The 17,959-nt window shown below is 28.3% G+C and overlaps 1 protein-coding gene across 2 annotated transcripts in view; it reads right to left on the bottom strand.

The window, feature by feature from the left end:
* The window catches only part of LOC100158661 (zwei Ig domain protein zig-8-like), a 436,148-nt gene extending 419,920 nt beyond the window's left edge, over positions 1-16,228 (bottom strand). Inside the window, exon 1 of one of the 2 annotated variants that reach the window (XM_029486489.1) lies at positions 15,663-16,228. In XM_029486489.1, the coding sequence (XP_029342349.1) occupies positions 15,663-15,717 (55 nt within the window). In that variant the 5' untranslated portion in view covers positions 15,718-16,228. The remainder of the gene's footprint in view (positions 1-15,662) is intronic. The other variant, XM_029486490.1, reaches the window with a different exon arrangement.
* Positions 16,229-17,959: the final 1,731 nt, after the last annotated feature.

Here is a 17,959-nt window from a genome sequence, read left to right as displayed (position 1 = left end):
GTGCTTCTAACGCAGTACCAAGGACTGTATGAACAGCATAAGCTTCATCTAAATATTGTCTACCTATCAACATAATATATTTTGAAAAAATAAGAAAAGAAAATATAAAAAAATTATATAGTTTTAATTGTTATTTAACTTCAAAAGTGGTTCTTTATCAATTATCAATAGTACACTCAAAAAATTCATGAGAAACAATTGGTAACCGAAAGTATTCCATTAAGTCTGGTAAATGTTTATTCCGATCTTCTCATAGTTTATCCATTTCATTAGAGATTTATACACCTATTAATAATTAGAACATTATTTAGTTTCGGTCAAGCTGTTTCGGAGGAGTTCAATAACAAACACTGTGACACGACATTTTTATATATTAGATATACATATCTACTTAATATGCTTTCGCACAATGTTCGCGATCCGACGTTGTCGGATTGCCTACCAGGGTGGCTGAATTGCACTTACTGCTGCGAGTAACATCCAAAAGGATTTGAACAATCACAATTTTTTAAATGGTTGTAATTTTTTAAGAGCAAAGAAGTGCACAGGGTCAGCTAGTACTATATATATGACAAATTGTATACGTAATACATAAATGTAATAGGTTTCAATTGGACTTGAGTAGTCAATAATTACTCATAATTACTCATGGATATTACGTCAAAGCATTGTTTATACGAAAAACCTATTCTGACCGAAAGTTACGCATGGTCGGTATATCAGACTATCAGTTAGGATATATTATCTTATATTACATGTATATATTATTATTGGTATTTTTTTAATTTAGTGAGTTGAACTCATTTTTAACCAAAAAGTCACTTTTAAGATAGTTGGTATAACTTTAAATGTATAACAAGTCAATATATTGGCGTACTATAGAATAGTGTATAAATAGGTTTGTGGTATAAATGGCTTAATTTTAGCCCAAATATTTTGACAGTTGCATTATGGATAGAAAATAATACTAATAATGTAATGTCTAGTTATGTATTACAAAGTTTCAAGTTTCTAAAATTAATATTTCTTTGAATATGAAAAAATAAGAAAAAAATTTGAGTAAAAATCGTTACTCTACGCTTCAATACCCAAATTTGTCAAAATTTGAATTATATTATTAACTAGTTTGTAAAAAAATAATGTAGCTTTCGCTAAAAAAATTTTTCAATTCCAGTAAAAGCAATTTATGATGAACCATGAAAAATATACAAGCCTTAGTTATTCAATTAAAAATATTTAAAAAATTTCATCAACATTTAAACTTTAAACACTTACCTATATAAAAAAACATGTGATAATGTATATTCGATATTTTTAATTGCAGTGTAAACAGCTACGATAAACTTTTTTTACATTTTCAATCTATTTGAGTTTTTGAAAAAAACATAAGAATCAACTTAAATTTAACAAAAAATAAAAGAAGGTCAATAGTTTTACATTTCCATAAACAACTTAAAAAGAATCAAATGTTTTGAAAATATTAGGTCTGGAAAATGATCCAGGTCGATAGTGTAACTATATATTCACATTTTTCCGTAATTTTATTTTTGTATTTCCGATTATTTTTAAAAGTACTGAAAATTTCAAAGCCAAAATTTCAAGCTTGATATTATTTGATACTACTTATAACCACTCTTAATATTGAAACAGTTTTTCTTCTATAAAAAACACATAATTGTAAAATCAATACATTCATCGCAACGTTCAAAATCTAAAATTCTCTCAACTATATTATTATAGAATGTTCGGAGTAAACCTTGTCAGTGAGTATGTGACAACAGGTCACTGTAATTTATATTATGAGAAGTTTTAACTCAATAATAAATAACTGTAGTTTACAAAAAAAAACCTATTCTGAATAAACAAGGTTGATGGATCAGCATCTTTGGTAAGGATTCTATATGTAATATACTTATACTATTATACTAGTATTATCTTAATTCGGTTTTTTCGATAAGTGACGTTATGTAAGTTGATATTATTTTTCAAAACAATTACCGGAAACACTTACCATTACTGTAAAACAAATACAATTTTCACTAATTTTATACACTTTGACTCGATTAACTTCACATATTTTTATTGGAGAAAGGTTTTGTAGGTTTTAGCATGATGTATTTATATTTGTTTAACAAGACATTCACAACATCCTTATAATTTAACATGAATTTTGGTTAAATATATAAATACAAATAGTACTTACACAATTAAAAATGCATTTTTTAGTCACACAATCAGAAAATAAAATATGTACAACAATATGATAACATTAAAGTATTGTAAGAGAAAAAAATACTGGGAAAGAAAAATAGGATAATATTTATATGTGTATAAATATTTCTCTTCTTTTTATCAGGTCCTATGAAATCAATTGATGTTTTATTCCGATGGCCGCATAAATAAAACGTCACACGAAGATTTAAGATATTTTATTATGTAAGATATTATAATACCGAAATGCGCATTTCAAAATAGGCAAATATCCAAAATGATTGGACAAAACAAATTGACATTATTTCACATCATTAAATTGAAAGCACGCGCATGCATACGTCATAACAAAATAACTTACTACCAGAACGCCAGTTTTAGGGCTAAAAAACTGAAAAGCTAAACAATAAGTAAAATCATACGAATACCCCCCCTCCCTACAAAAAAAAAATCAGATACTAGAAATCCCTAAGGCCAGTTCAAAACGTCATTACAATGCAAACGGAAGGTACCGCTATACTCAAATGTTTAAAACGTTTGATTCTTATCAATCAATAAACTTATCAATATTATGTTTATTCCTCACGCCATTGAATTAAGGTAAGGTACATTATATTACGACCCAATATAATTTAAAATTTGTTTTACACTTTTAAACACTAATCAATGCCTTAATCCTAATAAGTATTTAATTTCCGTTTTAAAAAACCAAAATGCATCGAAACAAATTAATATTAGGTTAACTTATTATAGAAACTAGTACTATAGCTAAACTATAGTCCTAGAACATAGACCCTAGTACCAATATAAATAATTTACAAGAACATTTTAGTTCTTTTTTAATACTCATATACAATTTAATGTAGGTACTCCTTGCTAATAAAAAAATAACTAAACAATCCATTGACCCAAAAATAATAATATATTATGAACTTTAATCTGCAGAATAGCTAAAAAAACTCAAATCAAAATTACGTGAAAGTGTACAACTTAAAAGTTACCTTTAGTATATATTATTTAGTATTTATATTAACATACGGTTAAGATAATTTACCTATTTTAGTATGTTTAAAATAAATAAAACATTTTTTTTTATCTTTCTAAGAATTTTAGCTAATTAAACTTAGACATTTTTAGAAGACTTTGTGTTAATTTTGAGAACTAATTAAAGATCAATTTATGATGAAAATCATACATAATATTAAATTGTTTTTAACAATACAATTCTAGATTATATAGAATCATATTATAATACATAATGATCTATATCGTACATTCTATAATGCACGTATTTTTAAGTAAAAACGCCTTTATTATATAATTTAATATTTAAGTATAGTCGTATAGACCAAGCATCTCCAACCTTTTTGATGTTAAGGACCAAAAAATAAATAGAACATTTTTCACGGGCCACAATTTGAATATACCTTATTTTATTTTAAACGAATATGCATAATCATATCAAATTTAGTTTATTTAAGTTCATAACTGTTAGGTTTATTAATTTAACAGAGTATCTTCAAACAAACAATGTTTTAACACACAGATTCCAGTCCATACTATCTTAGTTCGTATACAAATTTTAAATTTTATTTGCAGTTCACATAAAATTACGATGAGGGTCAAACGCGGCCCGAGGTTCGCGGGTGAGGTCTCCTGGTATAGACCATGCATTTCAACTAGGTATGTTTAATTGTTTATACTTTTTCGATAAATGTATTATAAAATTCAAAATTAATCTATTTAAGCATAATATTACCAAATTTGAATAAATATTAATAATTCATAAATAATATAATAAAATAGATATAAATAACCATAAATTATGTTCTATCTTGGACATAAGCCACAATGATCTTCAAAATACATCGATATGAAAAATTTCCACGATGTAATAAACTTTTTTTTATTCAATAGCTTTTCGATAAATAAATAAAAAGCTCATTTTGGTTTTAGTGTACAAGACTGAGTAAACATAGGCTTTAAGATGTTTGTAAACATATGCAAAAAAAAATCACACAATACAAAAAAAACTTTCCAATTCATTTATGTGGAAAAGAAATTCACAATTGCACCTACAATGACAAACGAGAAAGGAAATATTTTTACATAAGAAAGAAAATGTTTTATTTTGAACGTAAACTTTAAATTTTTAAATCCACAATGTAATCTGTAATATTGTATTTTTATTTTTGATATTCATTGAATAAATTCTGTTGTGTTGTTATTAATTTATGAAATTACCGTCTAAAATCTTAATTTGAATAATCCACCTATGAATAAATAAACTATTTGGATAAATAAGCTACTTTTAAACTCTAAAATAATAAAATTGTGAAAACCTTTCTACATATTTAATGACAAAAGAAAGTATTCATACAAAAAATAATTATTATTTTAAACACGTAAAGTTGTATTTATTGGATGACAGCATATTGTGTACAAATTTAGTACGTAAAAAATAATTATGATTTCAATGAATATTGATTAAAATACTTCTAATATAACATATTTAAATATTAATTTAAGACGATATATTTATGTTAATAGTTGATCCACTTTACGGTCACCCATATTTTCGATAGGTATTATGTTACTTTTGTTATCACTATTTGTAATTTACGTTATTTACTAAATTTGTTTTATGAATTCATAATATCGTGAATCGTCTAATCATATTTTCGACATGAGCTAATATGGCTTCACCAAATCACCAAATCATCAAACCAAAATACTACTATCATCGCTTAATTCATCAATTCACAAGGGAAAATCCAAAAGGGTAAAAACCAAATTTTTCTACTCGCCCACCCGATTCACCACATTATTGTAAGCGACGATTAGGACACTGTGGTTGACTCAATATACATCGTGTATTGTATCCAACGATCTTATTCAAGTTCTGCCAATCTATATTAAAAACATTAATAACTTCTCTGCATTGAATAACACGCCATTAAAACTCACAGGAAGTAACAGAAGTAACGGTATCTCAGGTAAGTCATCGCTTTCATTTCCGATTATCCACCCTCGAAGACGCTCAAATTATAATGCTATTCATTTTCGATCACGTTTTGATGTCTACAAACGTCAACTATTATACTCATTCCTTCAATCGTTGATACGGCCTTGTAAGTTAGTTATCAGAAACTTGTACCATACAATACTCACATCTGATACTTCTGAGGCTCTAGTCAAGCCCAGTGAATTTTATACAAACGGATATCCGCTTCCTCTGTTTTTTCTCGTTGACGTTAAACCTGACATTAATAACAAGGATATTCTTAATCTATCTTATCCACCATGATCAAGGTTGAAATACCGTATAAAACCAATCGTGGTCCATACAAATATAAGTAACTTTAAATCAACTATAAATATAAGTAATAAACTTACTATAAATTCATATTGTATATAGATGGATAACGTTTATTCTTATAACAATTATATTACTTTATTTCTACATATTTAAATTATGATTAGTTCTTATTAGTTAAAATTATACTTAGCTAATGGTGTGTACCTAGTCTACTGAAATAAAAAAAAAAGTAATTAAATAAATTATATATTTTTTTTTTATTTATTGAACGGGCGAAGCCTTTTACAACAATGTAATATACGTACATCACGTTAGACAGATTAGGAAAATATAATAAAAGATAATAATATTAGCTTAGTAATACCTAATTTCATCAGTCATTGATGAGTGGTGCTCTCTTTAGCCAAGCGCATTATACGGTCCAAAAGATTATTTCTACCATAATTAGTAGTGTGGGCAGGAATTTAGGCTAATTTATACTTACTATAACATAAACATACATATTAAATATATAGGTAGATTGTATTTTTTTTTTTAATCGAATTTTCTTTAATTTACTTTAATAAACGTTTATATTCAAAGTAAAAAATGGCTAATAAAATTAATTAATTACCTATTGTATAATTACTTTGATATTTTTCTTTCTGTATCAATTAGTTTAATATTACAATAAAATATTTGAAGTATAATACCTAACTCATTTATAAAAAAATAGTGTAAAACATTATCGAGTGTAATAACAGTACCTACAACACATGATATACTACGCACATTTTCAATGTTTCTACATATATTTTAAATGATACTTGAAAATATCTAAATACAATAATTATTAGGTACAATAGTTACCAATACAAATATTGAATAGATAGTAAATTTAGTTTATGATGAATTGTATTCACACAATTTTATAATTACAATTTTTACCTTTAGGTACCTACGTGTAATGTTAGTGTGTTTCCATGTCTTGTGTAATATTATATATCGTTGATAAACAAATGCAACAAAATATGAACCCTTACGGCCGTAGTATCTATACACTGATGGAAGATAGATTCGACAAAATTAGAAATAGGCAATACCACATGTTTATAATATGCCATGTGGTACTTCCTATAATTACATCTTAACAATAATTATCTACCTAATCAACAACGCGCTTAGACCCTATCGTTATGCAGTTAATAAAATACTCGTGAAATATTCATACAACACAGCAGAACGATGAAGTTTCGTACGCCATAAATAAATCACAAACATAACACAACTACAACTGTGCTCACACCACAAGTTAAATTGGAAAACACCCTGTCGGAACAAAAATTTGCTGGCTCATTTTTACCTTGGACATAACATACATGACCAGGGGAGAGATTGTTTGAGTTATTTATTAGTGGTATCGGCTACTAGTCGACCGCCACAGCAACCGTTGCCGTTGCCACTAGAGTCACTGCCGATCATTCGTCCGAAATCCCCCCGGTCGAATGAAAGTCCTAAATCGAAACGAAAAGTTTTTTTTCCCAGTCCGTATTGTATTATTTTTGCACTTTTTTCCATTACGGGAAAAGGTTTTCCCGTCCGTTCATTTTTGACCGTTATGGGTGCAGTAGTGTAAGATTTATGGCCTAGGTTCGAAGACCAGTCGTCGGACAGCGGAAGTGCGCGGGACGGATATCGAACACGCCTGCTGGTGGGCGATGGCAGGGAAAAAACAAAAAGACAAAAAAAAAATTATTTATGAAACCGACTGTAAAGTCACTGCCAACGTTTTTCGCGTGTGATTTGTGTCGCGCACTGGTCGCAGGCACTTTATTTTGGAGGTTTTTTTTTATAACACGACCCCTTTCGTAGAAGAACGTAATGGTTTTTCCTGTCCAACAATAAAACATCAACATACTTCGATGTTTAGTATTTTTCTAAAACCAAGTAAGTAAGTAGGTGAAAGTAGGCTGTGACTCATACTATAAGGTGTTATCAACAAAAATCAGTTAGCATTTTCCGGAAAACTGTCTCATCAGAATTATTGTATCAATAAAAGTTTTACTAGAAAAGTACAAAAATCAAATTTAAAAAATATAATAATATATAGAAACGTAAATTAAAATGATAGATGATTCAATTGATAGAATAATATTAATATTAATATTATGATGTACCTACTACAGAAAAACATAACATTTGTAGTTGTAATAACAAGAAAATAAATTATTAGTTTTACTATATTATATTATAATAATTTATTTATAGATTTAGTTTTATTATATTTGTCACAATAATTCAAGATATCATGATCCAACTCAAATATTAAATATTATATATGTTGTAAAAAAAGGATTTATCATGTCATAGCTTTATTAACAAAAAGTATTGTAAACCAAGCCTTTCTGAAAAATAATCTTTTGAATACAATAACAGAAATAAGTCTCTTGGATTTGTTATTTTCAAATTTATTATGATAAACCATCCATCTTTATGATCCATCCAATATATTAATTTGACTTTTAAAATATCTCAAATTTCATATTTCTCTAATATAAAACGGTTTTTTAAAGTAAATAATTACAAACTTTTTATTTATAAGACACTACTGTATTTCTCAATACTCTAATTACATACTTCAGTACCTGCAGCTATACATATATTTTGGAAAAAAGTTCACATTATTTGCATTCCAAATGTAAGGTGCGATTAGTTTATTTTAAAATTTGAATCAGAAACACATAAGGACCGAACATAGTGGCATAGTTTGAATCGCAAAGCATACAAAAATAAGATCTCTGATAAAACCCTTTAAATTATTACACTTATTTACATTTATTAACTTACGAAATTCTCATAAGTAGATTAAATTAAGTCGTAAATAAAATAAATTAAGATAATATATATAATAATTAACTTTGTATATCATAACTTATACATTTTAATATTCGAAGGGAATTAGAAATAACAATTATTATTTACATAAACATGTTGATGTATTCAACATTTTAAACTCGTTAATTATTTACACTGTTAGTTTGTAAAACCTGTATATATTCAAATTGATAGGAGTATGGATCTATACGTATTTATTTAATCAAAAAAATAAATGTTAAATAATTTTGAATATCAAAATAATATATGTATATTATCAAAATAATAAGACTAGTTAATTTTAAATGTTTTAAATAAATAATATTGTATCTAAGTTTTGTTTTTCAAAAAAATGATTTACAAAAAAAAAATAAATATATTTATTACTTATACAGGGCGCTTCAGTCAAACATGTCACCCCTTTTTTCTTCAATAATGCAGTTATTAAAATCACATTTTAGAAATTTTTAAATATATCTACTTAAAGACTATTTAAAAAAAATTTAAATATGGTCTTAGAGTAAATTATTTAAAAATTCCAATAATCAGAATTTAAATAAATTCATTATTAAAGGAAAAATGGGTTTGAGCATGCATGGAGAATAACCCTGTATAATATATCATGTAAACATTTGCATGATATATTTTGTATTCATACACAAATTAGTGTCTGTATATAATTATAATAACTAGTCAGCTAACTATATTTTAAAATTTTACTCCATTATTATTTATTTAAAATTAACCAGGGTGCTTTAAAAGCTATATAAGTCTCAAGGGAATTTTGTAGAGAATTTCGTTAGTGTATTGCAAATTCTAATTGCTTACTGTAATATTGTCTAACTATCTAATTACGAATAGTTTCGCTACATAGCTATAGTGTAGACCATAGATTTCCATTAGGTAGATGAGAAGATACACGAAACTGTACCCAATATTAAATTCGAAAAAACTTATTATGGTAATGTTATACAAAAAATATATAACGTCCATTATGCTGTAAAAAATCAAAAATCAACAGTAAGGAAAAAGTCATAATTTGAGTATAGATTTGGCTACATAAGAAGGCTGGAGAAGTATCATAATGTGTCGTGTAATATATAATGTATATAAAATATACATAAAAATATATTTCTCTAAGATATTTAATGAATAGTTTTTATAATAAGACAGTAAAAAATATTATTGGACATATACAACAGCCATATGTTAAATATGAAATTATACTAATGAAATATTCAATGCAAGCCAACTATAACAAAGTGAAAGTTAATTTGGGAATATAATAGTTTACTTTGCTTTTTTTTCCACTGACTTTTTTCTAAAATTTATTAATTATTTAAAATCGTACTTTAAAATTGTCTTTAAAAGTTTAACACTCTGTTTATCACCTTATCCCTAAGGACAATTCTTGGGGAAGACGTTTTAAAACCGTAACAGAAAAGAAATGGGATATTTATTGTATATGTACTTTTGGTAAAAACAATTTTATCAGACTTCAGCGAATAGATACAATGAAAGTTTAACAGAGAAAAACTAAAAGATACAACATTTAAAAGACCTTCGAAATCGATAATTCATTATTCTTTAGAGAATTTGTACATCGACAAAATCCTAATGTTTAAGACAATATGATATCCATACTCATTTTCATCTGATGATTAATTTTTTAATTTTAAATATCACTATATGATGGAGGGAATTGAGGGTTGAGGGTGCTTATTTCACCACAATATACCCATTGTAAAAAAAAATCAAAATTTAAAAAAAATTAAAAATAGTTTTTAAAATGACTAAATGTATACTAAACGGAAAATCTATAATATGAATGATACCGGTAAAAAAAATTTCAATCTCCATTCTAAACATTGTCAGAAATAATCTAATTTCATATATAAAAACCCGAAGATTATACTATACAGCGTTACAGTAGCTATAAGATAACAGTAGTACTCATCTTGTATAGTTGTATGTATAGTAAACTAACGCTAACAGCCCTCTTATAATATATAGGTCCAAAATATGCTACTCTCAGTCGCTGACAATTTTCCTTTTATCAAATCAATTTTTCACGTGAAATTTTTCAAATTTAGGTTTATTTTTTAATAAATAATTAAAAATGTATGTATTAAGTTATCGAATTTTTAAACACACTTTAGCATATATTATGTTTTCCACAACAAACTGCAATAATTTGGTAATTTTCAAAAAATTCTAATGTACTTTGGTTTTGATTCAGGCGCAATTATTTTTGTTAAAAAAACATTTTGAAAGTGTTTGAGGTCCACATTTAGAGCAGCGAATTCTGTTCCATTATATGGTTTTGTTAATATATGTAGAATTTTCTTAAGATTTTTAAATTTTAATTTGGTTACTGGAAGAACAAATTATAAATATTTAAAATAGTAAATGTTTGTTAACATAATAATTATACTTTATATTTTTAATTCTATAATTTGTTTATGCGTGCTTTCTTGTAAGACTTAACATATAATTACATATTTTATTGTACTATTTAAATTCACGGGCCTCCACACGAACTTATTTAGTGGCCCCCCACCATTTTCTTAAATAATTTAATTAATCAATTGACAAGAAATGAATAAAAATAACTTAATTATTTCTATTTTTTTTTTTTTTTTTTTTTATATTATAAAAATGTAGACTGAATTCTTAAATTGGTAATCAAAAAAATTCTTAAAAATAATAAATTATATTAACATAGTTTTAATCATCAACGAGGAAATATCATATCGAGTCATATGGTATTATTTTTAGATTCTGATCGGAGCAAGGAAAGTATTGGTTTTACAATGTGTGTGTTTTTTTAAGCCTCGAAAAAACAAAAATATTTACTCAACTTCAATTTTTGATATAAAGTATTTTTTGTTATTTTTTTTTATTCAAAAAGGAATAATCGTAGATATTCGAAACATTTCAACATTACGTAAAATGTCTAATAATATTTTCTATGTACAAAGATGTTTTTTTTAATATTTAGACTAATTTTTAGCTATTTATACCGTGAACTTTTTTACATCATTCTATGATTAGTTAATATTGACTAGTTATAAGTTTATGTGAAAAATTAGTTAAGACTCCCGAATATTCAGGAAATACTTAAATTAATATAAATATATAATATAAGATAAATTATATCCTTAGATTGATTCAGATTGACTGACACTTCCTCCGTTCAGAATAGGTTTTTCATATATAGTACCTACAATGATTTATCGTTAAATTCAAATTACACATATTTTTTATCATTAAGTGAATGTAATATCCAACTTTGTGATCACGTAGGTACACGTGAAACTTACCATACAGCAAAATTGAGTATTATTAAAATCCAACTTTTCTATATTTTATATTCCGAGCGAAGCAATGTGTGTATTTTTTTAATTAAATTGTTTAATATCTTGTATTATTAAAATTAATATCAAAGAAATAGGTACCTATGTATCTCATGACATTGACCATAATATACTATTTAATATAAATTCATAATTTATGTATTGGCGTCTCCACTAAGAAGAATACATTGCACCTACGATCATAGTTTAATGAAAATAATAATTTATGATTAATACCTGGTTTCAGTGGAGAAGGTATTTATTTTTATGCTCGGTCTGACGAAGTATAATAGGTTCCTAAATACAGTAGAGTGATATTCCTGGTTTATTTTATAACTTAAATACTATACTATGTCCATAAAAGTTGTATTAGTAAAAATAAAATAATAAATGTTACAATATCTAAAGACAAATCAATGACTGATTTACAGCTTAAAAGTCCCCTTGTTATAATATACCCATGGTTGAATTAATATACAATGTTATTTCATATATATATATATACCCCTTCTCAATCAAATATTTGATGATAAAAACAAGTATATAAGCGCGGGATTTTGAATTTGTTAGCTTTTTTTGTTCGGCGTATTTATTGTGATAAGAAAAATTGATATTTGTGATATCTCTTTACGCAGTCATTTTGTTTCTTTTGATAAAAATTCTAGTCGATATGCAATAACCTGTATATTTCAACCATGAATATACCTAGGTAATGAATCTTATGTACCAGGAATATTATACTCGATTTTTGGTACATTATAAAATATGAATTTACAAAGTAGGTACATTTCGAACATCTAATAACACAGACAACATAGTCACTATGATTATCACTTTTGCAATGTGCATATGCACCTGGATATGTACCTAGGAAAAACTGCAGAACTTTATAGAACACCATATATCATTATGTCCTAACTCCCGCATTAAAAAATACAACCACAAACACATAATAAATACATTCACTATGCCACATTACTATATACATAATATAATAATCATTAAATAAAAGCTATATGTTTATGTTTAATATAATAACTGCATGTTACAGCTACTATCTATTTGGCACATATTTTGTCTTTAATTAGGTACACCTTCTAAAGTTCTTAAACGTTTCAAATAGATATTCCCATTATATGATTAAGTTGTTATATTAAATTTGAAGATGACAGTTGACGCATTTTATAAAACTTCTTGAGGTTTTTATTAAATTTAATTTTTTGAATGGCAACATTTAATGTTCAACTTAATATCTATAAATGAGGACATGAGGCCATGGATTTGAGAATAAATTCATATCGTATAAGTGTATAACTTATAATAGTAACCCATTACTTTTATGATATAATCATTACCCAAAGTATAGGTGTAAATATGAATTTCAAATTTACCTTTATCGAGTATGATAATATGATCATTGATCATAGAGACTCGGTTAAGTGGTTTAAAGTTTAATCTCGTGTTTACTGTTACATTTTAATATATTCTTGGAGGTGTAAATATGTATAATAAAATATTATAATGTTGAACTAAATCACATTATGAATTCTTAATACGCAAAACAAACCTAACTTAAAATATTAGGTTAGCATTCTAAACTTAAAAGTTATTTGAATTGTAGCAGTATATTTTAAAATAATAGTTAGGTAAACGTAAAAGAAGTAGGTAGTTTGATTTGGTATGGTGTATTAGCAAAGAGAAGTTTTAATAGTTACAACTTACAAATGGAAATAATTAACGTGGCTTCTTACCGGTAGTAGGTACCTACGTGCGTTTAAGGGAACATTTGGGCTCTATACTCAGACAATTCAAATTGAAAAAACGACGCACTTAAAACAGTGTGGTCGACAAGTGTATCCCTCCATCTAATTTTATAGGTATGTTAGTAAGCTTTTATCCTACAGCTGCGGTAGACGAAAGTTTTGAAATCCCAAACTTCCAGAGATTAGCCCACCTTGTCTGTACATTGGATTCACTAAAAGCCCATGTTGATCAACATGTCAACAAATAAGTTACACTCATTGGACTTTTAGACTTTTTCCTAATTAGATATATTGTTATAGAATCTTTACTTAATCTTTTACAATACAATACAAATCATTATCATCATATTGTATAAAACTACTCACAGTTTACAAAACATTTAAGTAAAATAAATAATAATCATTTAAATCCTAAAATAAATATTTATTATCTAAATAAATACATTTTATAATTGTGAAACGTTAGATATATTTGCACATGATATGTAAATATACAAAATTTAAATTTAAATAGAAAAAAAATCGAGTAGATATAATTGGAATAATCGAAGTTTAGGATAATAAATCAAAATTGTAGAAACTGTAAATATTATTGTGTTATATTTCATAATTTCTACTCCAAGAATAAAATATTTAAACTATAATTTAAACTACTTATATAGCAAATTTTTTTTGAAAAAAATTGAACAAAATAATGGTATAACCCAAAAAAAAAATTTTAATTTAATAAAATCACTATATTTTGTCTTTTTCTATAAGATACTTTTATAGCTTACAATATATTCTTCCAAAGCAAACAATAACATAACAATAGACATATTTATCTGAAAAGTATACTCGAAGCTACGAATTTAAGAATATAATTTTTAAATTACCTATGCATAGTTCAAATTGAATTATTCGAGTTTAAATTTATAAAAACACGGTTTCCGAGTTCAGTTCCTAACAGTAAAAAATTAATTACATTAAAAGTATTCATTTTCATTGAAATTCATTTTTACATTTTATGAATATAAAAATATTAATCTACTTAGATACGCAGTAATAGCTGCACTAACACTAGACTATTATGGAAATATTTTGATTAAAAACCAACTAACCTATAACAATTAACATACATTTTAATCCATACAGATAATTATTTAATTTTTTTTATTAATACGTAAATTTCGTTTTAAATTTAAAAAAAATCATCTTAGAATAAGTGATAATTATGTATAAAATAGTAGTCCATAAGACATCTAACTGTTCCAGGAAAGTGTTGCAGTTATGGTCCAGTAAGACAAAAACACACTTGTACATATTATATTGTAATTTGAAATAACATTGCAATCGAATCTATCGGATTAAATACCACAAGAACTTAATAATAATATCTTTAAAAAACGATGAATACATATTTGAAGTTTAATAAAAATGATGATAAACATTCGACATAAAATATAGTGATTTACTGTTTTCCGAATAATATGTATATAATGTGGATTGTTGGTTGACATAAAATGTTGTTTATTATACAAGCTTCCGTAATTATTATTACCTATGTAAATTTATGTAATCTATGCATGTACGCAGCATACTTACGGAAACGATGATAATATTATATTGTATATTATCGGTATCATAGGCGGTATTTGGGGAGGGGAGGGGGTTGGAGGGGCAGTTGCCCCCCCACAAATAAAAATTTAGGTGGACTAATAGATAGATAAGTTTAATGTGAGAAGATTTTTAAATGGGTCAGTAAATTGTGATTCATTTTTAACCCCCCCCCCCCCCCCCCGACAATAAGAGCCAAGTACCGCCTATGATCGGTGTACTCGTGAATGCGACGGGTTGGCGCCTGACAGGCGACTAGCGCTTCGAGATCTGGCGTAACTGGGTTTTTTTTTTTTTTGAAAAAAGAAAAGGATCCCCATCGTTGTATAAATTTATGATGACGACAAAAAGCGGGAAATCTCCCATATGAATCCGAAAATTATTAGGTATAAATTTACAATAGAGTTATAGATTGTATGTATATTAGGTAACCTAACCTATTCATACCCAAAACGAGCAGTAACGGTATGCTGTGGTTATATAACAATAATAATAATAATAATAATAGGTACCATCTATACAACCCGCGGAGGACCACTGCAGAACCAGAACGTCATCGCTTACCTGTTTTATCCGCCGTGTACACCAACACCATCAGCACGCAGGACAGCATCATCATTTTGGCGGTACGCACGCCTTGGACGCAAAAGAAAACACTAGGAAAAATTTGGTTTTCTCTCTGAAAGCCGCACAAACCCCCGTCGCGTGTTGGGGGGGGGGCGGGATGTGTGTCCCCGCAGCACTGCACTCCTCGCGCGATAATACACGATTTTGCACACAACGCCCAAAATAAAATAATATATCCGACACTCGTCTGTGTTATTATCCTGCGGGACGAGTGCAGGTAAGGCTCACCACTGCATATATTATTGTGTTGTAATATGATTATCACCGTCACCGACGTGAAAACGTACGACCGAACGACGCGTGAGAAAATCCGAACGGAAAAAATATTTCGCGACAAGAACGTAAACCCGTACGCGCGGTCGCCGCTAAATGTTCGCGAAAAACTCGCGAGAGACTCGCAAAAAACTCGCGTACGCAGTGACGTGGACGCGGAACGCAGGCGACGATACCGGAGTGACCGACGCGAGCGAACTGACGCGGTGTCGCCGAGTTCCCGACGGCGATGTCGGCGGCGGCTTTCGATTTTCGTGGACGGTTGCCGTCCCTCGCGCGCGCAACAATCGCGCCGCCGTCGTCGTCGCGCCGTCCCGTGCCGTGCCGCCGCGGCCGCGATGCGATGTATCGATATAGGTAACGGTGGCCGCACCGTGACGCGATTTTACGACGACGTCGGGAAAACCCGTGCGATAATCGGGCGCGATTGTGCGTGCCGCGGCAGCGGGCCGGTTATATAGTGGCGGGCGAGGAAATCTTTTTCGTCTATATCGAGTTACCGCGGTAAACTAACCTACCTGGTTATTGCGTGTACGTGGGTAGGTATATCGTAAGACATGGTGTAGGTACAAATGTACAATACCGTAAACTGCAGCAGTGCACTTGTATAGCACTGCACCGGTGCAGAACAGGTGCATTAGACGCCACATAATTTCATCACTTTAGTGGACGGCGGGAAAAAAATATAGTTGAGTGAGCGGTGAGGGGACAGAGTTCTTTACGATGATGATAATAATAATAATAATAATAATAATCATAATTTAATATCGACGACAAACAATTGGCGCATTGGCACTGCTGCAACATATTCCTGAAATGTACGAACGAACTAAGTGAGCGACGTTTTCCACGAAATGTCTCGATAATGAAAATAATATTCTTATTTCTGAGATAAACAGGTTTTTGGGTATTTCCATTAATATATTTCAGCTGCTAAAAATAGCTATAATAATATTAAACCAAAATATTTATCTAGAAAATCTGATAAAAAAAATATTTAATATTTGAGCTACAAGTTTGGGTTAAGCCAATCAAACGTGGATAAAACACTGAATTTCTGAATTTTCTCGGGCATATATTCCGAAATTATTATATATTTACATCACTAAATGCGTAGACGTAACGTTTACTGACGTTCAGGTTTTGATTTTTTTCACATAATACGTGCCCTGCACTAAACGTCATAATGATTTATTATTTTTGAAATAATTAGTAATCTACATGGTGATTCATCGATCACGTTCACCCCAATGTTTCCCTTTTATAACAAATCTTAAAAATTCTGATTTTTGCCATTTTTAATTATACCTAACTATTTAAAGTCTATATTTTTTAATTCTTGAACTTGAATGTTGGTACTACAATAGTTCTCACTTTAAAAACAGAAGTTTTACCTCTACCATTAAGTAGTACAATAATCTCAATAATTTGAAAACATGGCCTTAATTATGTTTTAAAATTCCAAAAAATCAGATTTTCAATAATTGCATTGATGAAGAAAAAAGGAGTGAGCGTTCTAGGTGTGAATAAACCTGTATATTATTATTTGCACGTGGGGCCTTCGAAATTTGTTTTTCGCTACACACAGTCATCCCCACGATATTATTATACATTCGAGTGTCGGGGACTCGAATTGTAAGGTGAATAAAAATTAATTTGACTTAAATATTTTTTGAGTTATATATACCTCACACAAAATAGTTCATGGGGCAAGAAAAAAATTCACTTTATCAATACTCGACTGCAAGACTTTGTGTAATCGGTAAAAACGTGATTCCCGGACGTCGCAATAGTATAATATTTAATATAATTATAATAAAAACCACACCGAAGACTGAATTATACATATTTTTTTTACGACTCGTCGATTAATTAATAATTATTTTTCGCCAAAACCCCCGTAACTTATAATCGTACTTCTTGAATGTTCAATATTATAACGTACCTACTATATTATTTCC

The sequence above is a fragment of the Acyrthosiphon pisum genome, chromosome A1, assembly GCF_005508785.2.
Source record: "Acyrthosiphon pisum isolate AL4f chromosome A1, pea_aphid_22Mar2018_4r6ur, whole genome shotgun sequence".
Lineage (NCBI taxonomy): Eukaryota > Metazoa > Arthropoda > Insecta > Hemiptera > Aphididae > Acyrthosiphon > Acyrthosiphon pisum.
This window is presented reverse-complemented; position numbering and strand designations above follow the sequence as displayed.